This window comes from Phocoena sinus, chromosome 6 (assembly GCF_008692025.1).
Source record: "Phocoena sinus isolate mPhoSin1 chromosome 6, mPhoSin1.pri, whole genome shotgun sequence".
Lineage (NCBI taxonomy): Eukaryota > Metazoa > Chordata > Mammalia > Artiodactyla > Phocoenidae > Phocoena > Phocoena sinus.
Window position 1 is genome coordinate 51,785,377 of NC_045768.1, and position 14,137 is coordinate 51,799,513.

The window sequence follows — 14,137 nt, forward strand, 5'->3', positions numbered from 1 at the left end:
CCGCCCATTTTTCTCTTGGTTCCTCAGCCAACTTCTCCCAGTTTGCCTTCGAGTCTGTGGTGGCCACCGCCAACAGTCTGCACAACAGCAAGGGCCTGGGCAAGGACCAGCATGGGAGGAACTGCCTGCTGGCCTCCTATGTGCACTACATCTTCCGCCTGCCCGAGCCGCAGAGGGACGTACCCAAGTCAGGTAACATCCCCCTGTCCCACCCACCACCCCACACCAGAGTATGGGAGCCTGGCGGGCAGCACACCCTCACCCCCACCCCACAGAATTCACAATAAAATTAAAAGCCCGAAAGTTAAATTTTTATCTTTCAGAATAAACAAAACTTACATGAATGCTGAAATTAAAAGTTCATGTCTCGGGCTTCCCTGGTGGCGCAGTGGTTGAGAGTCCGCCTGCCGATGCAGGGGACTCGGGTTCGTGCCCCGGTCTGGGAGGATCCCACATGCCGCGGAGCGGCTGCGCCCGTGAGCCATGGCTGCTGAGCCTGTGCGTCCAGAGCCTGTGCTCCGCAACGGGAGAGGCCACAGCAGTGAGCGGCCCGCATACCGCAAAAAAAAAAAAAGTTCACGTCTAGATTTTTCTCTCTTGCTTTCTATCTACCTTCCTCCCTATTTTTATATTCTAAACACTTGTTTTTTCTGCCTATTTGATAATCCCTCACTGATCTTCACCCAGTCGGTACTTTTTTTTTTTAACATCTTTATTGGAGTATAATTGCTTTACAGTGGTGTATTAGTTTCTGCTTTATAACAAAGTGAATCAGTTATACATATACATATGTTCCCATATCTCTTCCCTCTTGCGTCTCCCTCCCTCCCAGCCCTCTAGGTGGTCACAAAGCACCGAGCTGATCTCCCTGTGCTATGCGGCTACTTCCCACTAGCTATCTATTTTACATTTGGTAGTGTATATATGTCCATGCCACTCTCTCACTTTGTCACAGCTTACCCTTCCCCCTCCCCATATCCTCAAGTCCATGCTCTAGTAGGTTTGTGTCTTTATTCCCGTCTTACCCCTAGGTTCTTCATGACATTTTTTTTTTTCCTTAGATTCCATATGTATGTGTTAGCATACGGTATTTGTTTTTCTCCTTCTGACTTACTTCACTCTGTATGACAGACTCTAGGTCTATCCACCTCACTACAAAATTTACAAGCAGCTCATGCAGCTCAATAACAAAAAAACAAACAGCCCAATCCGAAAATGGGCAGAAGACCTAAATAGACATTTCTCCAAAGATGTACAGGTGGCCAACAAACACATGAAAGAATGCTCAACATCATTAATCATTAGAGAAATGCAAATCAAAACTATAATGAGATATCATCTCACACCAGTCAGAATGGCCATCATCAAAAAATCTACAAACAGTAAATGCTGGAGAGGGTGTGGAGAAAAGGGAACCCTCTTGCACTGTTGGTGGGAATGTAAATTGATACAGCCACTATGGAGAACAGTATGGAGGTTCCTTAAAAAACTACAAATAGAACTACCATACAACCCAGCAATCCCACTACTGGGCATATACCCTGAGAAAACCATAATTCAAAAAGAGTCATGTACCACAATGTTCATTGCAGGTCTATTTACAATAGCCAGGACATGGAAGCAACCTAAGTGTCCATCAACAGATGAATGGGTAAAGAAGATGTGGCACATATATACAATGGAATATTACTCAGCCATAAAAAGAAAGGAAATTGATTCAGTTGCAAATCCCTTCTTTTAAAAGCTGGAGAAGTGACAACAGATGCCTAGGATTATAATGATAAGGAAAATAATATATATTTGATAGCTGTGGTAAGCAGTGGCCCCTAAACTTTTCATTATGAAAAAATAAATCCCTTTTCTCATTTCCCCCAAACTAAACTTCTGAAATAATATTTCTCCAGTCTTTTTATAATACTCAACCAGAACGTCTGGTCAGCATGATATAAAAAGTAGCATCAATAAGTTAACAAAATTCCAGTCTCTGACAAAGGAACTTGGGCATACTTATTACTCCATGCAGCCTCATTTCAAGTAAACCTGTAATTTTAAATGTTTTTTAAAAATACTCATAATATTCATAGACTCACATAATCACCTTTGAACACATGTAAATACTCAAAGGTGAGAAACATTGCTATACAGTGTATACTTATTCTCATAAGATTCAGATGATTCCTTGGATTCTCAAATCTCAGAAATGCAAGACTCATAAAGCCGTCATCATTTAAATACTAAGAAATAAAAAATATCCACATTTCGAGCTTGTCTTCAGAAATCAGAACCTCGTGGGCTGTTTCCCCATGGCAAGAAGAAGCTGGAGATGAGGAGCAGCCCCTGTCTTTGGATGAGGCATGTGTTTCCAGTTTACCACAGTCCTCACCCCTCCCTACTGCCTCACACCCTATCTTTCCACCAAAACATTGCCTCCCTGGCCTCTCCTAGGCATTTGCTAATAAGACCCTAATTCCAAGACCTAATCTAGTGGGTTTCTGCTCTACTATCTACCCCATCCCTCCTCAGTTCCTTCTCAAGTCCAATAAGTGACTCTGATCCGCTTTCTATTGACATGTCTATACCTGGTGGGGTGCAGGCAGCCCCACTTCCTTCCCAGACCCTCGCTACCACACATACGGACGCACGTCTGCTGCCGCTGTGAGTTCAAAGCTGATGCAGGCCCGAGTGATGAGCAGCAGTAACCCAGACCTCGTGGGGACACACTCTGCAGCAGACGAGGAGGTTAAGAACATCATGTCTTCAAAGGTAAGGAAGATGTCAAACCCTGGAAAGAGACATGGGCTTTTTTATTTTTAACTAACACTTGGAGAGACAACACGAAATCAACCACTGCTGCTGCCCACTGGCTTGGTCAAATGCTCAGCTTTCAAGTTATTAATATTCTTTTCTTTTGAAGTGACTGAGATCATTCTGATGCCAGGCAAGACTGGCATTTGAAGGTATGCGCGGAGTTAGTGAACTCTGGTGGGAAGTTTCTCGGGCATAGCTGGTTTAGCTCCGTGGAGTTGATGAATACCATGAATTTTATCTTCCAGGAAAAAAATTTGGCTTTAACTGTTTTTGATGCCTAGAAAGACTGTTTTTTGTTTTATTTTTTAATAACTTGCCTTTTAGATTCATTAACATCCATAGATGGATTGATTATCCCATGTAAGAATCCCAAAGATCAAAGCCAAATTTATAAACAAAAACCGAGATCCTGGGAGGGTTGGTGACTTGCCCTAGATAGTTTCCCTCCATGAATTCTTTATGTTTTCTCATAAACTTTTTATTTTATAAAAGTTTTAGATTTATAGAATTATTGTCAATATATGACAGAAAATTTTTGTGTACTCAACGCATAGTTTCCCTGTTACTAACGTTTTACATTAGAACGGCACATTTGTCACAATTAATGAACCAATATTGATATATTATTATTATTAACTAAAGTTTATATTTTATTCAGATTTCCTCAGTTTTTTGCTAATGTCTGTTTTCTGTTCTAGGATCCCACCCAGGATACCACATTAGATTTTGTAGTGACATTTCCTTAGCTCCTCTGGGTTGTGACAATTTCTTAGACTTTCCTTGTTTTTGAGGACTTTGACAGTCTTGAGGCATACTGGTCAGGTATTCTGTAAAACGTCTCTCGTTTGAAATTTGTAAAAATTGTGATATAATTCACATACCATAAAATTCACCCTTTTGAAGTGTATAATTCAGTGGTTTTTCATATATGTACAAAGCTACCATGAATTCTTAATCTGAATTTTCTTTCCAGTTATCTGTGGCCTCAGGGTGGCTGAGCTTTTGGAATAATGTCATTTCCTCTAATGAAGATAAATCATACTCTCTAGGTTTTGACATCATTCCCCTAACACAAACCACCTACTTGAGACAGTACGCTGTGAGACAGGAAATCTGGAGACCAGGGTTGGGTCTCGATCTGATACCACCCAGGCCTGTGGTCATGGACAAGTCAATTCCTGCCCTGAGCCTTATTTTCCTCATCTCTGTAGAAGTTCTGAACCCTGGATGAATGTAAGAATCATCTATAGATCCACTCCTAGAGATTCTGATGATCTATAGGTTGTATCATATGAAATTGTTGATATTCTATCCTTTTTGACTTACAGAATCAACCCAGGGATGTGCTGGAGCTGGTTCATACCAGTTTCTGAGAGCTGATTGTTAAATTTTCAGGAACTTTCTGAACCAGGTGTTAAACGCAGACATTATTAAAAATTAAATTATATAAACTAACAAATAAGTTATATGGAAAACAAAGGTAATCTAAATGCAGTGTTCTGGAGCAGACTAGGACATTAGTGGAAAAATTGGTGACATTCAAATAAAGTCTGGTTTAGTTAATGTGCCAATTTCTTAGTTTTGACAAATGTACCATATTTATGTAAGATATTAACATTAAGAGGAACTTGGTAAAGCGTATCCAAGAACCACCTTTGCAGCTTGTCCATAAATCTAAAAAATTATTCCCTTTTTAAGGGAGTACTCAAACCTCATCCCTTCTTAATTACTTTACTACATTTTACTGTTATCTATGTTCTTGAGGTTATTTATGCCTACTGTACAGTGGTTTGCTACTGCACATCTCTTTGCAACACCATATTCGGTAATGTCATGTTAACTTGAAATCAGCTATGATGGAAGCCTTCACAAGCACAGAAATTGGCAGGTTCTACCAATCAGCCCCACCCCTCCGAGAGCTGGTTGTTAAGCATTTGCCAGCACAGCCTGGTTCAATTTTGCATCTAAGTCCTCTTTAAGCAGGATCTTTGCGGATCGCGGAGGGGCGAAGTGGTCAGCAGCTGTTATCCACAGACTTGATTATTACGGTTTCCTTTAATGAAAGTGAAAATATTAACTTTTCTCTGTGGACTAGGTTAAGAATTTTTAAATTATTCTGTAGTGAGGGGAAATATTTTTGTCTAATTAGAAGTATCAAGCATGATCTTCCTGTCAGAAGTGGTTTTTTGACAATTTATTAAAGACTGTTTAGGAGACTGGGTAAAGTACCATGCTAACCCACAGAGAGGCACTGTTCCCACACATTTTTTTTTCCTGCTCTTCCAATTAAGTCAGAGACTTAGAAAAGTTGAAGGGACTGTTCAGCACCCGTTGGTTCTTAACTAGGATTTGACTATAGGTGGCTACACACCAACTAACAGTGAATATCTCAGGAGCAAGTAGAGTTCGGTGTAACTTTACCTTGTTTGCTTTGTTTATTTTTGGCAGTTGTTTTACCTTTGTAACCAGAAAAAAAAAAAAAAAGAAAGAAAAAGAAATATGTTAACAATGAATTCTAAGCTTGGGATTTCCAGGCCGTTGGCTCATCTTTCTGGGGACCACTGTTGGTTGACTGCTGAGTCATGGTTTGTGTATTTCAGATGGCTGATCGTAGCTGCATCCGGATGTCTTATTATTGCTCTGGCAATAATGATGCTCCAAGTTCAACAACAACCCCAAGGCCAGTCAGCAAAAAGGTACTGAACAGGCAGTGTGAGAATAATTTGCCCGGCCTCTCACTATGATTGAAAATAGATGCCATCAAGTACTCTCCTATCTTGTTCCTGCCCTCCTAACACACACACACACACACACACACACACACACACACACACACACTCACTTTTGCAGCCCTGTCCCAGGTGCCCCATTTTTTGACCACCTAATTACCTACTAAGTGGTTCTCCAACTTACCATGCATCAGAAGTACCTGGGTGGCTTGTTAAAACTGACTGCTGGCCCTACCCCTAGAGGTTCTGATTCAATAGATTCGAAGTAGGGCCCAAGGATTTGTATTTCTGATAAGTTCCCAGCTGATGCCAATCCAGGAACCACACTTTGAGAACCTGAGAACTGCTGTATTAGCTTCTTTTTTGGTAAAAGGAGAGCTGGGGACAATTCATCCTCAAAAAGAGAATGGCAATAATTAGGTATCATTTATTTCAATACGATATCAGACATGAAAAGCCTTGTAATTCTTTCCAATCAGCCTTACCTCTGAGTTCAGAGACTTGACAAGCTGTTAAACTGCTCATCAGAAAGAATTCTTCATATTAAGAGGATTCTCCAGTTGTCTTCATATTAAGAGGATTCTCCAGTTGTCACGTCATGTGTGGTCCAAGGGGTGGAGGATAAAGAAACTGTCTGCCCCAAGTTTTCTCCTCCGCCAGGCACCCAAGAGTCTCACAATTTTAGTAGCTACTTAAGGTCTTGAGTGTCTTTCAAGACCTCTATTAAAATGTAAATATGCTGATTGGAAGGATAACACAGGAAGCTCTTTGCAACAGCTAACACCGCTGGGAAAGATGTGTTACACAGGCATGGAGGGAATGAGCTTCAGCACAGCTCACTTTGGACTGGCTGAGGGAAAGATCAGGCATGAGGAGGCCCTAGTAGGGTCCAGCGCCTGCAGACTTGGCAGCAATACGGGCTCCATTTGTCTGGAAAGAGGTACCAGGAGTTAATTCTAACAGGAGGAGTAAAAGAAGATGTCATGAGGTGCTGAAAATAAATATTTCACCTACTTTAAATCTTAGCTTTGGGCTTCGCAGGGACTGGTTACAAGTACCATTTTCCTTCTTAAAAACCATGATTTGCTTACAGCCTGGCTTGCTTCAGGCAGGGCCTGATTTCTTCTGGGCACATTTGCCTTGTTTTGATTTTGTTTCTGGTCATTTCAATGACCAGAAGAGAATCATTTCATTTCAGAGGGAGGTTTAACCAGTGTGTTTCCTTAATAGCTCAGCAAACTGGGTTTAGCTGCTTGGCTATTTTCTGTACCCCCCGGAGCAAGGTGTTCTTGTAATAATGTTGCCCGGTAAGCAACATAAATTACTTTAAGAAGCGGCTTATCCTCCTCTAATCTCCTCTTGCCTTAAGATTCTGACAGTCAAACTGACCTATTTTCCAGAGGTTACCTTTGAAGCTTGTGGAGCGTGTCTTCCCTACAATGGGAAGATCCTGGTGTAGCTGAGTTACATCAGGGCAAGCTTAGACCATCTGCTAGATTAACACGCAGCCCTGCACCTCTCCCAGGTGGGAGAGCTTCCCTCGTGTCTCGCAACAGCACACAACTGTGTTCACGTGTATTGAGATTATAAAGGTTTGACTCGCCTGACAGAATGAAGCGGGACCAATGAGAAGCTGAAACACTTCAGCATTCTCCATTCATCCCCATTAACTGTCAGGGGATGTAAATAGTTTGAATGCCCAGACATCTGCACAGAGATTTTTCCATTTGTCTCCTTTTAGTTTAGCTGAGTAACTCTCCAATTTTACTGTACATAAGAATCAGTAAATTGTGTGGCGTGCCTACTGTACACTGTGGGTAATTTAAAGGTTTGTCAAGGGTAAGCTTTGTTCTAATAAATTTTTGCTTTGGGTGTTGACTTTAAAACTTTATTTCCACATACACCAGTACTCTAGGATGTGATATTAGGTTGTTCAAGTAGTTTCAGCTTTCTTATCCACTGAGGAATAAAAAATGAGTTCATCTGTATTTATTCTAGATTTTATGGTTGTAAAATGAATGGAATCCACAGAAAATGCCCAGACATCATTTCTGCCATCAGTTAGGGTGACCAGCTATCCCAGTTTCTCCGGGGCTTAGAGGGTCCTTGGGATGTAGGACTTTCCATTTTAAGACCAGGACGGTATTGACTGAAAAGAACGCACATCCTAAACGTTGAGAATTATGTTTTATTCGGGGACATTACCGAGAACTGTAGCCCAGGATACAGTCTCTCAGATATCTGAGGGACTGTTCCAAAGAGGTAAGGGAAGAGCTAGGATATATAGGGATTTTTGCTGAAAAAAAACATGCAGTTGAACATCAAAAGATGTTCATGAAAAACAGACATCTCAAGTTAATGATTTTAGTGTTTTTTCTGTGTATGGGAAGATGCGAGAGTCTGAGCTCGTTGAAATTGTTCCTTAGATATGCATCTTAACTGTCTAGGGCCAAGTATCCTGTTTTTGTTCATCCCGAATTCCCCCCAGGGTGCGCCGTCTGGGTCTCAGTGGCTGATGGCTTGATGGTCTGGAAACATTTGTTGTTCACTGGAATAAGCAGGCAACATTGTTTACTGAGATGACAGGCGACATTGTTTTTGTCCACAGCAGTCTCAGGCAAACTGAGATGAGTTGGTTGCCCTACCTTTAGTCTTAAACTTGTTCCCCAGATAAAGCAGGGAATGGGAAGGATGCAAAAGGTGTAAAAAAAATCACTGTCTGCTACATCTGTAGTCAGATGACTTGACAGGCAGTGTAGACATAAAGTGGAGCAACTGACCCTGGGACAAAGAAGTATAGAAGTTGGATGAGTTCAAGCTGCTACCCCTATGCCTTTTAATGCAGACAATCTACTGATAAACCCAAACCTCATTCCCCACAAAGCCATAGCAGGATTATAAAAACAAAAAGGAGTTGAAATACCATCTAGACAGTGGTTCTTTGATTGAGGTCCCTGGACCAGCAGTGACAGCATCACCCGGGAACTTGTTAGAGATGCAGATTCTCAGGCCCCACCCCAGACCTACTGAATCTGAAACTCTGGAGGTGGGCTCAGCAGTCTGTTCCTTAACAAGCTCTCCAAGGGATTCTGACGCACATTCAAGTTTGAGAACCACTGCTACCAACTGAGCTTATAGATGAGAACATTGAGGGTAAGGGGAGGAACAGCTAACACGTGGTCACACAGAGGGTTTACGGTGGGACCTGGAAGGAAAAGAACAGAGTCTCAGTTCCGACTGCTACCCAGGAATGCTTCCCCCATAGAATGTATTAGCTTCACTCCCCTGCCGAGGCCAGTCCTTCAAACCCAGCTGTCCAGTAAGGTTTAGAAGCCCCATGTGCCCAGGTTTCCAGTGACTCAGAATGCTCTACTGCCTTTTCTTTTCAGGAAAGGATTAAAAATACACTCCTGCCGTGTCCCCTTCCTCCCTCGAAACTCCTGCCTGTGTTTGTGTGGCTCCGGGGATTTGGGATCCACACAGCCTTCTCCTACCTACTGAAAAGGCCTTCCAGTCTCAGATTGTGTCAGCATTGACTCTGCCATCCACTGTGGTCTAAGACATCTAGGACACATAGTAACAAGCTATTACAGTTGGGAAAAAAGAAAAGTGGGGTTGGCGAATAAAGCACCTAGTACAGACCATCATTATGTAAGTGTAATGTTTTTGTGTTTGTGTGTCCAGCATTTCCATGAGGAGCTTGCCCTGCAGATGGTGGTCAGCACTGGAATGGTGAAAGAAACAGTCTTCAAGTACTCCTGGTTCTTCTTTGAGCTTCTGGTGAGATTCTTGCATGTTTATATCTGTGCTCGGTAGGGCACGAAAAGCAGACAGGCAGTGAGGTTTCCCATGGTAAGAACTGACATCTTATCTACTGAATTGCTCCTGCAGAAAACCTGGGATCATTCCTTCAGTTTTAACTCTCCCTCACCCCTTCATCCATCTTCCACCAAATCTTACTGATTCCACCTTGAAAATCTACTTCTACCTGCCGTTTCTCACCAATCTTCACTGCGCCCCGCCTAGTCAAGTTGCCATCATGTCTGCATTCACTTCCTCTTTGCCCACCTGCATTCATTTGTGCCCTCAGCCCATCCAATCTGCACAGGGCAACTCAAAATTAAGCAGATAATGACACTCCCCTATTTAAAACCTTTCAGTGATTTCCAGTGTACTGGAAATAAAGCACACATTTTTCTCACGGCCTAAAAAGCCCCTGGATGATTCTGTTTCCATTCATCTCTAACTTTATCTTAGACCCTATTCCCCCCCTCATTCAGCCACATTGTTTCCAGTTTGGTCCTTTGAAGATGCTGAGACCTTTTCAGCCTCAGAGCCTTCTTAAGATTCTTTCCCCTGTCCGTACCTTTCGTGCCCCCCACATACATACACACTTTGGGAGTTCTCTTTAGGTTTCAGCTTTAGTGTCACCACTTCTGAGAGTCCTTTTCTGACCACCTTCTACCATAATATATCTTCCACTCTATTCCTCTCCTTTTAAACACCTTCTTTATTTCCTTCCTAGCACTTATCACAATTTGTAATTGTTTTTCTCTTTTGCCTATTGGATTTCTAGGATTGGGGTCTATCTTCTTCATTATCTTATCTCTAGCCCCAGAACATGGCTTGGCATCGTACAAGCACCAACTAATATTTGTTGGGGGGAAAAAAATGAAACTTGTAAAACTGTTTACCTGCAACTTCTATCTGTTCTCTAGCAGAAAAGCAAAAGGTACAGCATAGTCTTTAATTTAAAATTAAAGAGAATAATAGTAATACCTATTTTATACTAGAAGTGAAAGGATTTTGCCATAAAGCCACTAGAATAAGCATTTTGTCAATGTTGATAAATTGAGATGCATTGCGAAATGAGGTGAAATGAGAAAGGTGTGAAAGCACAGACACTAACTACGTAAAAATGCACATAGAAACAATCCAGAGGATAGAGTGGACTGAGATTTAGTGATAGAATTAGCTTTATATTGACTGGGTTCTTTGCTCTGTGGCACTGTTAAAGTGGATAATTATTTTTGAGAGAGATGGTAGGATTTTCACCTGAGCTCTAGTTTATCTATGTAAGTTCAAGCCCAAGTAAAAGAGAACAATACTGAACAATAAGGCATAAAGGACAAGAGGGTCAAAGGAAAGAAAAATAAACATACATTGGGGAGGAAATGGGAAGTAGCGTGCAACAGAGTTAAAAAGAAGTGAGGCCCATGCCACAGAAGCACATCCAGGATGCAAATCCCTTAGAGTTTCACCAAGTTCCCACCTCTCGTTTGAGAAAGGTATTGCTAGCGAGATGTCTTTTCCCAACACAGTCCCAGATGCCTGCAGCAGAATCACCTAGGGTGCTTAGTGAGAATAAAGCAGATCTGGAGCCCCTCCCTAGAATACTGAGTGCAATGAGGAGGGGGAAGCCGGCGGTGCATGAACCTGTCTGCCCAGGTGCCTTCCAAGCATGCTGAAGATCCACTAGTCCACACCACCTCTGCTCTGTGAGGCCCAAACAGAGCTAAGGGTCTCTATATGCAGCCAGCACCAGGAGTTTGCATTCTAAAAGCCAAGCTGATTCAGGTGGGTGGCTGCAGCTCACAAGTCTTGGAGCAACCGCATTAGCAGTGAGACATGAGCTTTGCAATCCGGCAGGAAGAGGCTGGCCACAAACTCTGTCTTGAGGCAAGAGAAGGATCAAAACCACCACTGTGTGCCCAGTACATCCTGTTTCTATGTACCCATCCCCCCACCATCAAGTTTCTCCATAAAGAAGATTTACTCAGGTGGTAATCCGTCTATAGATAATTCATACAAATAATCTTCAACTGAGTTGATCTGCCATATTGCAAATTTTAAAGGACATGATGCAAAAACTCACTTTGACATTGTGGAATCTCTTAGAAGAGAGTCCCAAAGGAAAGCAGTATCTCAGTTCAAAGATGTTTCATGTCATTTACTCACACACATGCACACATATGCACACACTTCACCTAATCATTCTTAGATCTTACTTAGTAGCTATGTATTATAAGCTCTATTGTGAGCAGTTATCCCCGGTGCAAACACAGGACCCTGAGGCTAAGGAGGGGTTTGCCCAGCCCTCTCAGCCAGGGAGGGGCAGGCCCTCAGTTCCACCATGCTCTGGTCCAAATTCTGTTCCTCTGCCATTTTGCTTCTCCTTGGAAGCATAACGTGACAAAACATTTTCTTAGCCTAACGTATTAACAACATGCGAAACCTTTGTAGTCTGAAGTCAGCTTGAATGGAGTGCTGCAATCACTATCCCATTCTCAGTAGGCATGAACTCAGCATTGCTTGCCCTAAATGGCTCCTCGTGGCATCTTAGAGCTCTCTTTCAAAGGCAAGTTCGCATTCTCTGCAAATGTAATGATACTCTGTCCTTCATATAATACCAGTGACAGCTGGCATCCCCAAGGAAGGAAAAATAATAACACCTAAAATGTGTTGAGCATCTCTATACACGCTAGGCACCCTTGTAAGCACTGTAAGCATCATCTGGTTGAATCCTCAGACGACCCTCAGGCAGGAGCTTTCCATCATCCCCAGTTTACAGATGGGGTTGGAGGAAGGGTGGAGGTCACAAGGAGAAGTCTCCAGGTCCGCCAAAGACTTCATCAGTACCACTTCAGTGCCCCTAACTGCAGGGATCTGAGAACCGTGGAACAGGTGAAAATTGCTCTTGGTCTTGCACATTTATTTACTAGGACTCAGTAGGCTCAGGGAAGAAAGCAAAAGCTAAAGCTGATAGCCCTCCTTCCTCTAGGAGTCCTTTATGGTAAACAGCTGCAGAAGCTGGAAAGAAAGTCCTACTGATACGAGCGCTTGGAGGGGGCTGGTCAACATGCAGATCACCCAGGGCTCTGCAGGTTATAACTAAGTCTGTCAGGGTCCTCGTGAGACAGCGTTGGCATTGTTCAAAAGAGTTAACTGAAAAGCATTTATCAAAGGGACTTTGCCCAGGGTATGTGCCAGGTTACAGGAGCAGATAAGGGTTGGTGAGGCACCCTGGGAGCAGAAGGCGCTGGAAGCATTTCTCTCTCCTAGCTCTAAAGAAGCAAGGGTATGGAATAGTGTAACTGGGGGCAAGAGAAAGCTGAGGCAGAGAAGAGGGTCCACGTGACAAGAAGCTGGCATCTTAGAGAAACACTGCCACTGCCAGAAGCACGCTGCACGGGGATGAGGGCAGTGGAGTGGATGCGTACCCGGACCACTCTTCTCCCGCCCACTGGTCCCCTGATGGTGCCTCCCATTTGCCAGGTCCAAACAGAAGCCTAAGTTCAAGGAGTCCTGAATGATGTTGTCTATAGGGATCAGCTTCCCAGGGCTCAGAGGTAGATGGAGAAGGGCAAGAAAGGGAGCTGGAGTTTGCATATGGAGGCAAATGGAGACCATCAGCCCCAGCCAGAACTTTGCAAGGAAACCAATCTTGGACCCAGACAGGACGCCCAGTCCTCCACGCATTGCTTTTGCATTTGCCTTACAGATGCCTAGGAAGTTGTTGCAAAACCAAAAGTTTTCTTCCCAAGAAGCTTGAGGAGAAAGGAGCGACAGCCTCCTTGGGCTTAGCCAACAACCTGGGCAATTTAACATCCTTTAGTTGTATTAATGCCCACGTGCTAATGAACAACCACTTTGGCATCGGAGCTGTTGAACACAATCCTTGGGCAGATTTCACACTTGCTAATGAATAAATTCCCATGCTTCTAGAAACTGCTGAGCCAGACTTTGGGTAAATGGTGACCCAGTTTACCCAGGACATGAAGTTCTACACCAAGGGGTTCTTGGTATCCCAGCTTTGAATGGGTCACAGAGGCCAATGTGGAGGAAAATATTTTCCTGCCTTATCCCACCCTACAGATAACGGGCCAAGTCTCCACTACTATTTCCACTGGGTGTTCCTCTCTTGAGATGCAAAGAACATAGTAGTTGGCAAGTAGCTGACAGTCTGGCAAGAGGCCAGTGGTTGGAAGTATGGTATTGTGAGGATTATCTGTTTGTTTGTAGGATGGCCACACTCAGCAGGCAGGAGGCAAACACAAGAGTGAGTTCTAAAAGCCGGGTGCTGGAGTTAGGCAGCAGGGAATTAGGAGCAGGTAGCTCTAAACAAAGGGGCCTCGTCTGCCTCGGTCCTTTGTTAGGATCATAGTGAGAGAGGCGTTTTGTCAGACAAATATTGGGTCCAGTTCCCACCTCTCATTCAGGTCTTCCATCAAGTACATGTGACTCTGCGGGGTACAGACACTTTAGTGTGTCCTGAGCCAAGGGGGACTCTACTGTGAAGAGAAACTGTGGTTCTTACCCTGGGCTTCAGGATTTTATGTTCTTAGATCTTCCCCAAACTGGCTATGGCATTATCTGAACACAGAAAACACATTTACCTATCTGTATGTTTTCACTTCTTAACTTACCTCTTCTGTGTTTTGTTTTGTTTTGGTTAATCTCTGTTTATCTCAGTGCTAAAAATATTGCTACCCCTGCATTCTTAGAAACAGATGTCTGCGGTTAGCGCTCTTGGGAGTGAAAGTCATTTTCCCCTCTTCTTCCAGCCCTGACCTAGTGGGTCACCTTCAGGCCAGTGTGGG

The 14,137-nt window shown here is 43.2% G+C and overlaps 1 protein-coding gene across 4 annotated transcripts in view; it reads left to right on the forward strand.

Annotated features, from left to right (window-relative positions):
* Positions 1-14,137, forward strand: part of DOCK8 (dedicator of cytokinesis 8) — a 227,101-nt gene that overhangs the window by 149,861 nt on the left and 63,103 nt on the right. For all 4 annotated transcript variants that reach the window (XM_032636094.1, XM_032636092.1, XM_032636096.1 and 1 more), the window contains 4 exons: positions 28-192; positions 2,594-2,763; positions 5,409-5,504; positions 9,222-9,317. In XM_032636094.1, coding sequence (XP_032491985.1) covers positions 28-192; positions 2,594-2,763; positions 5,409-5,504; positions 9,222-9,317 — 527 coding nt within the window. The remainder of the gene's footprint in view (positions 1-27; positions 193-2,593; positions 2,764-5,408; positions 5,505-9,221; positions 9,318-14,137) is intronic.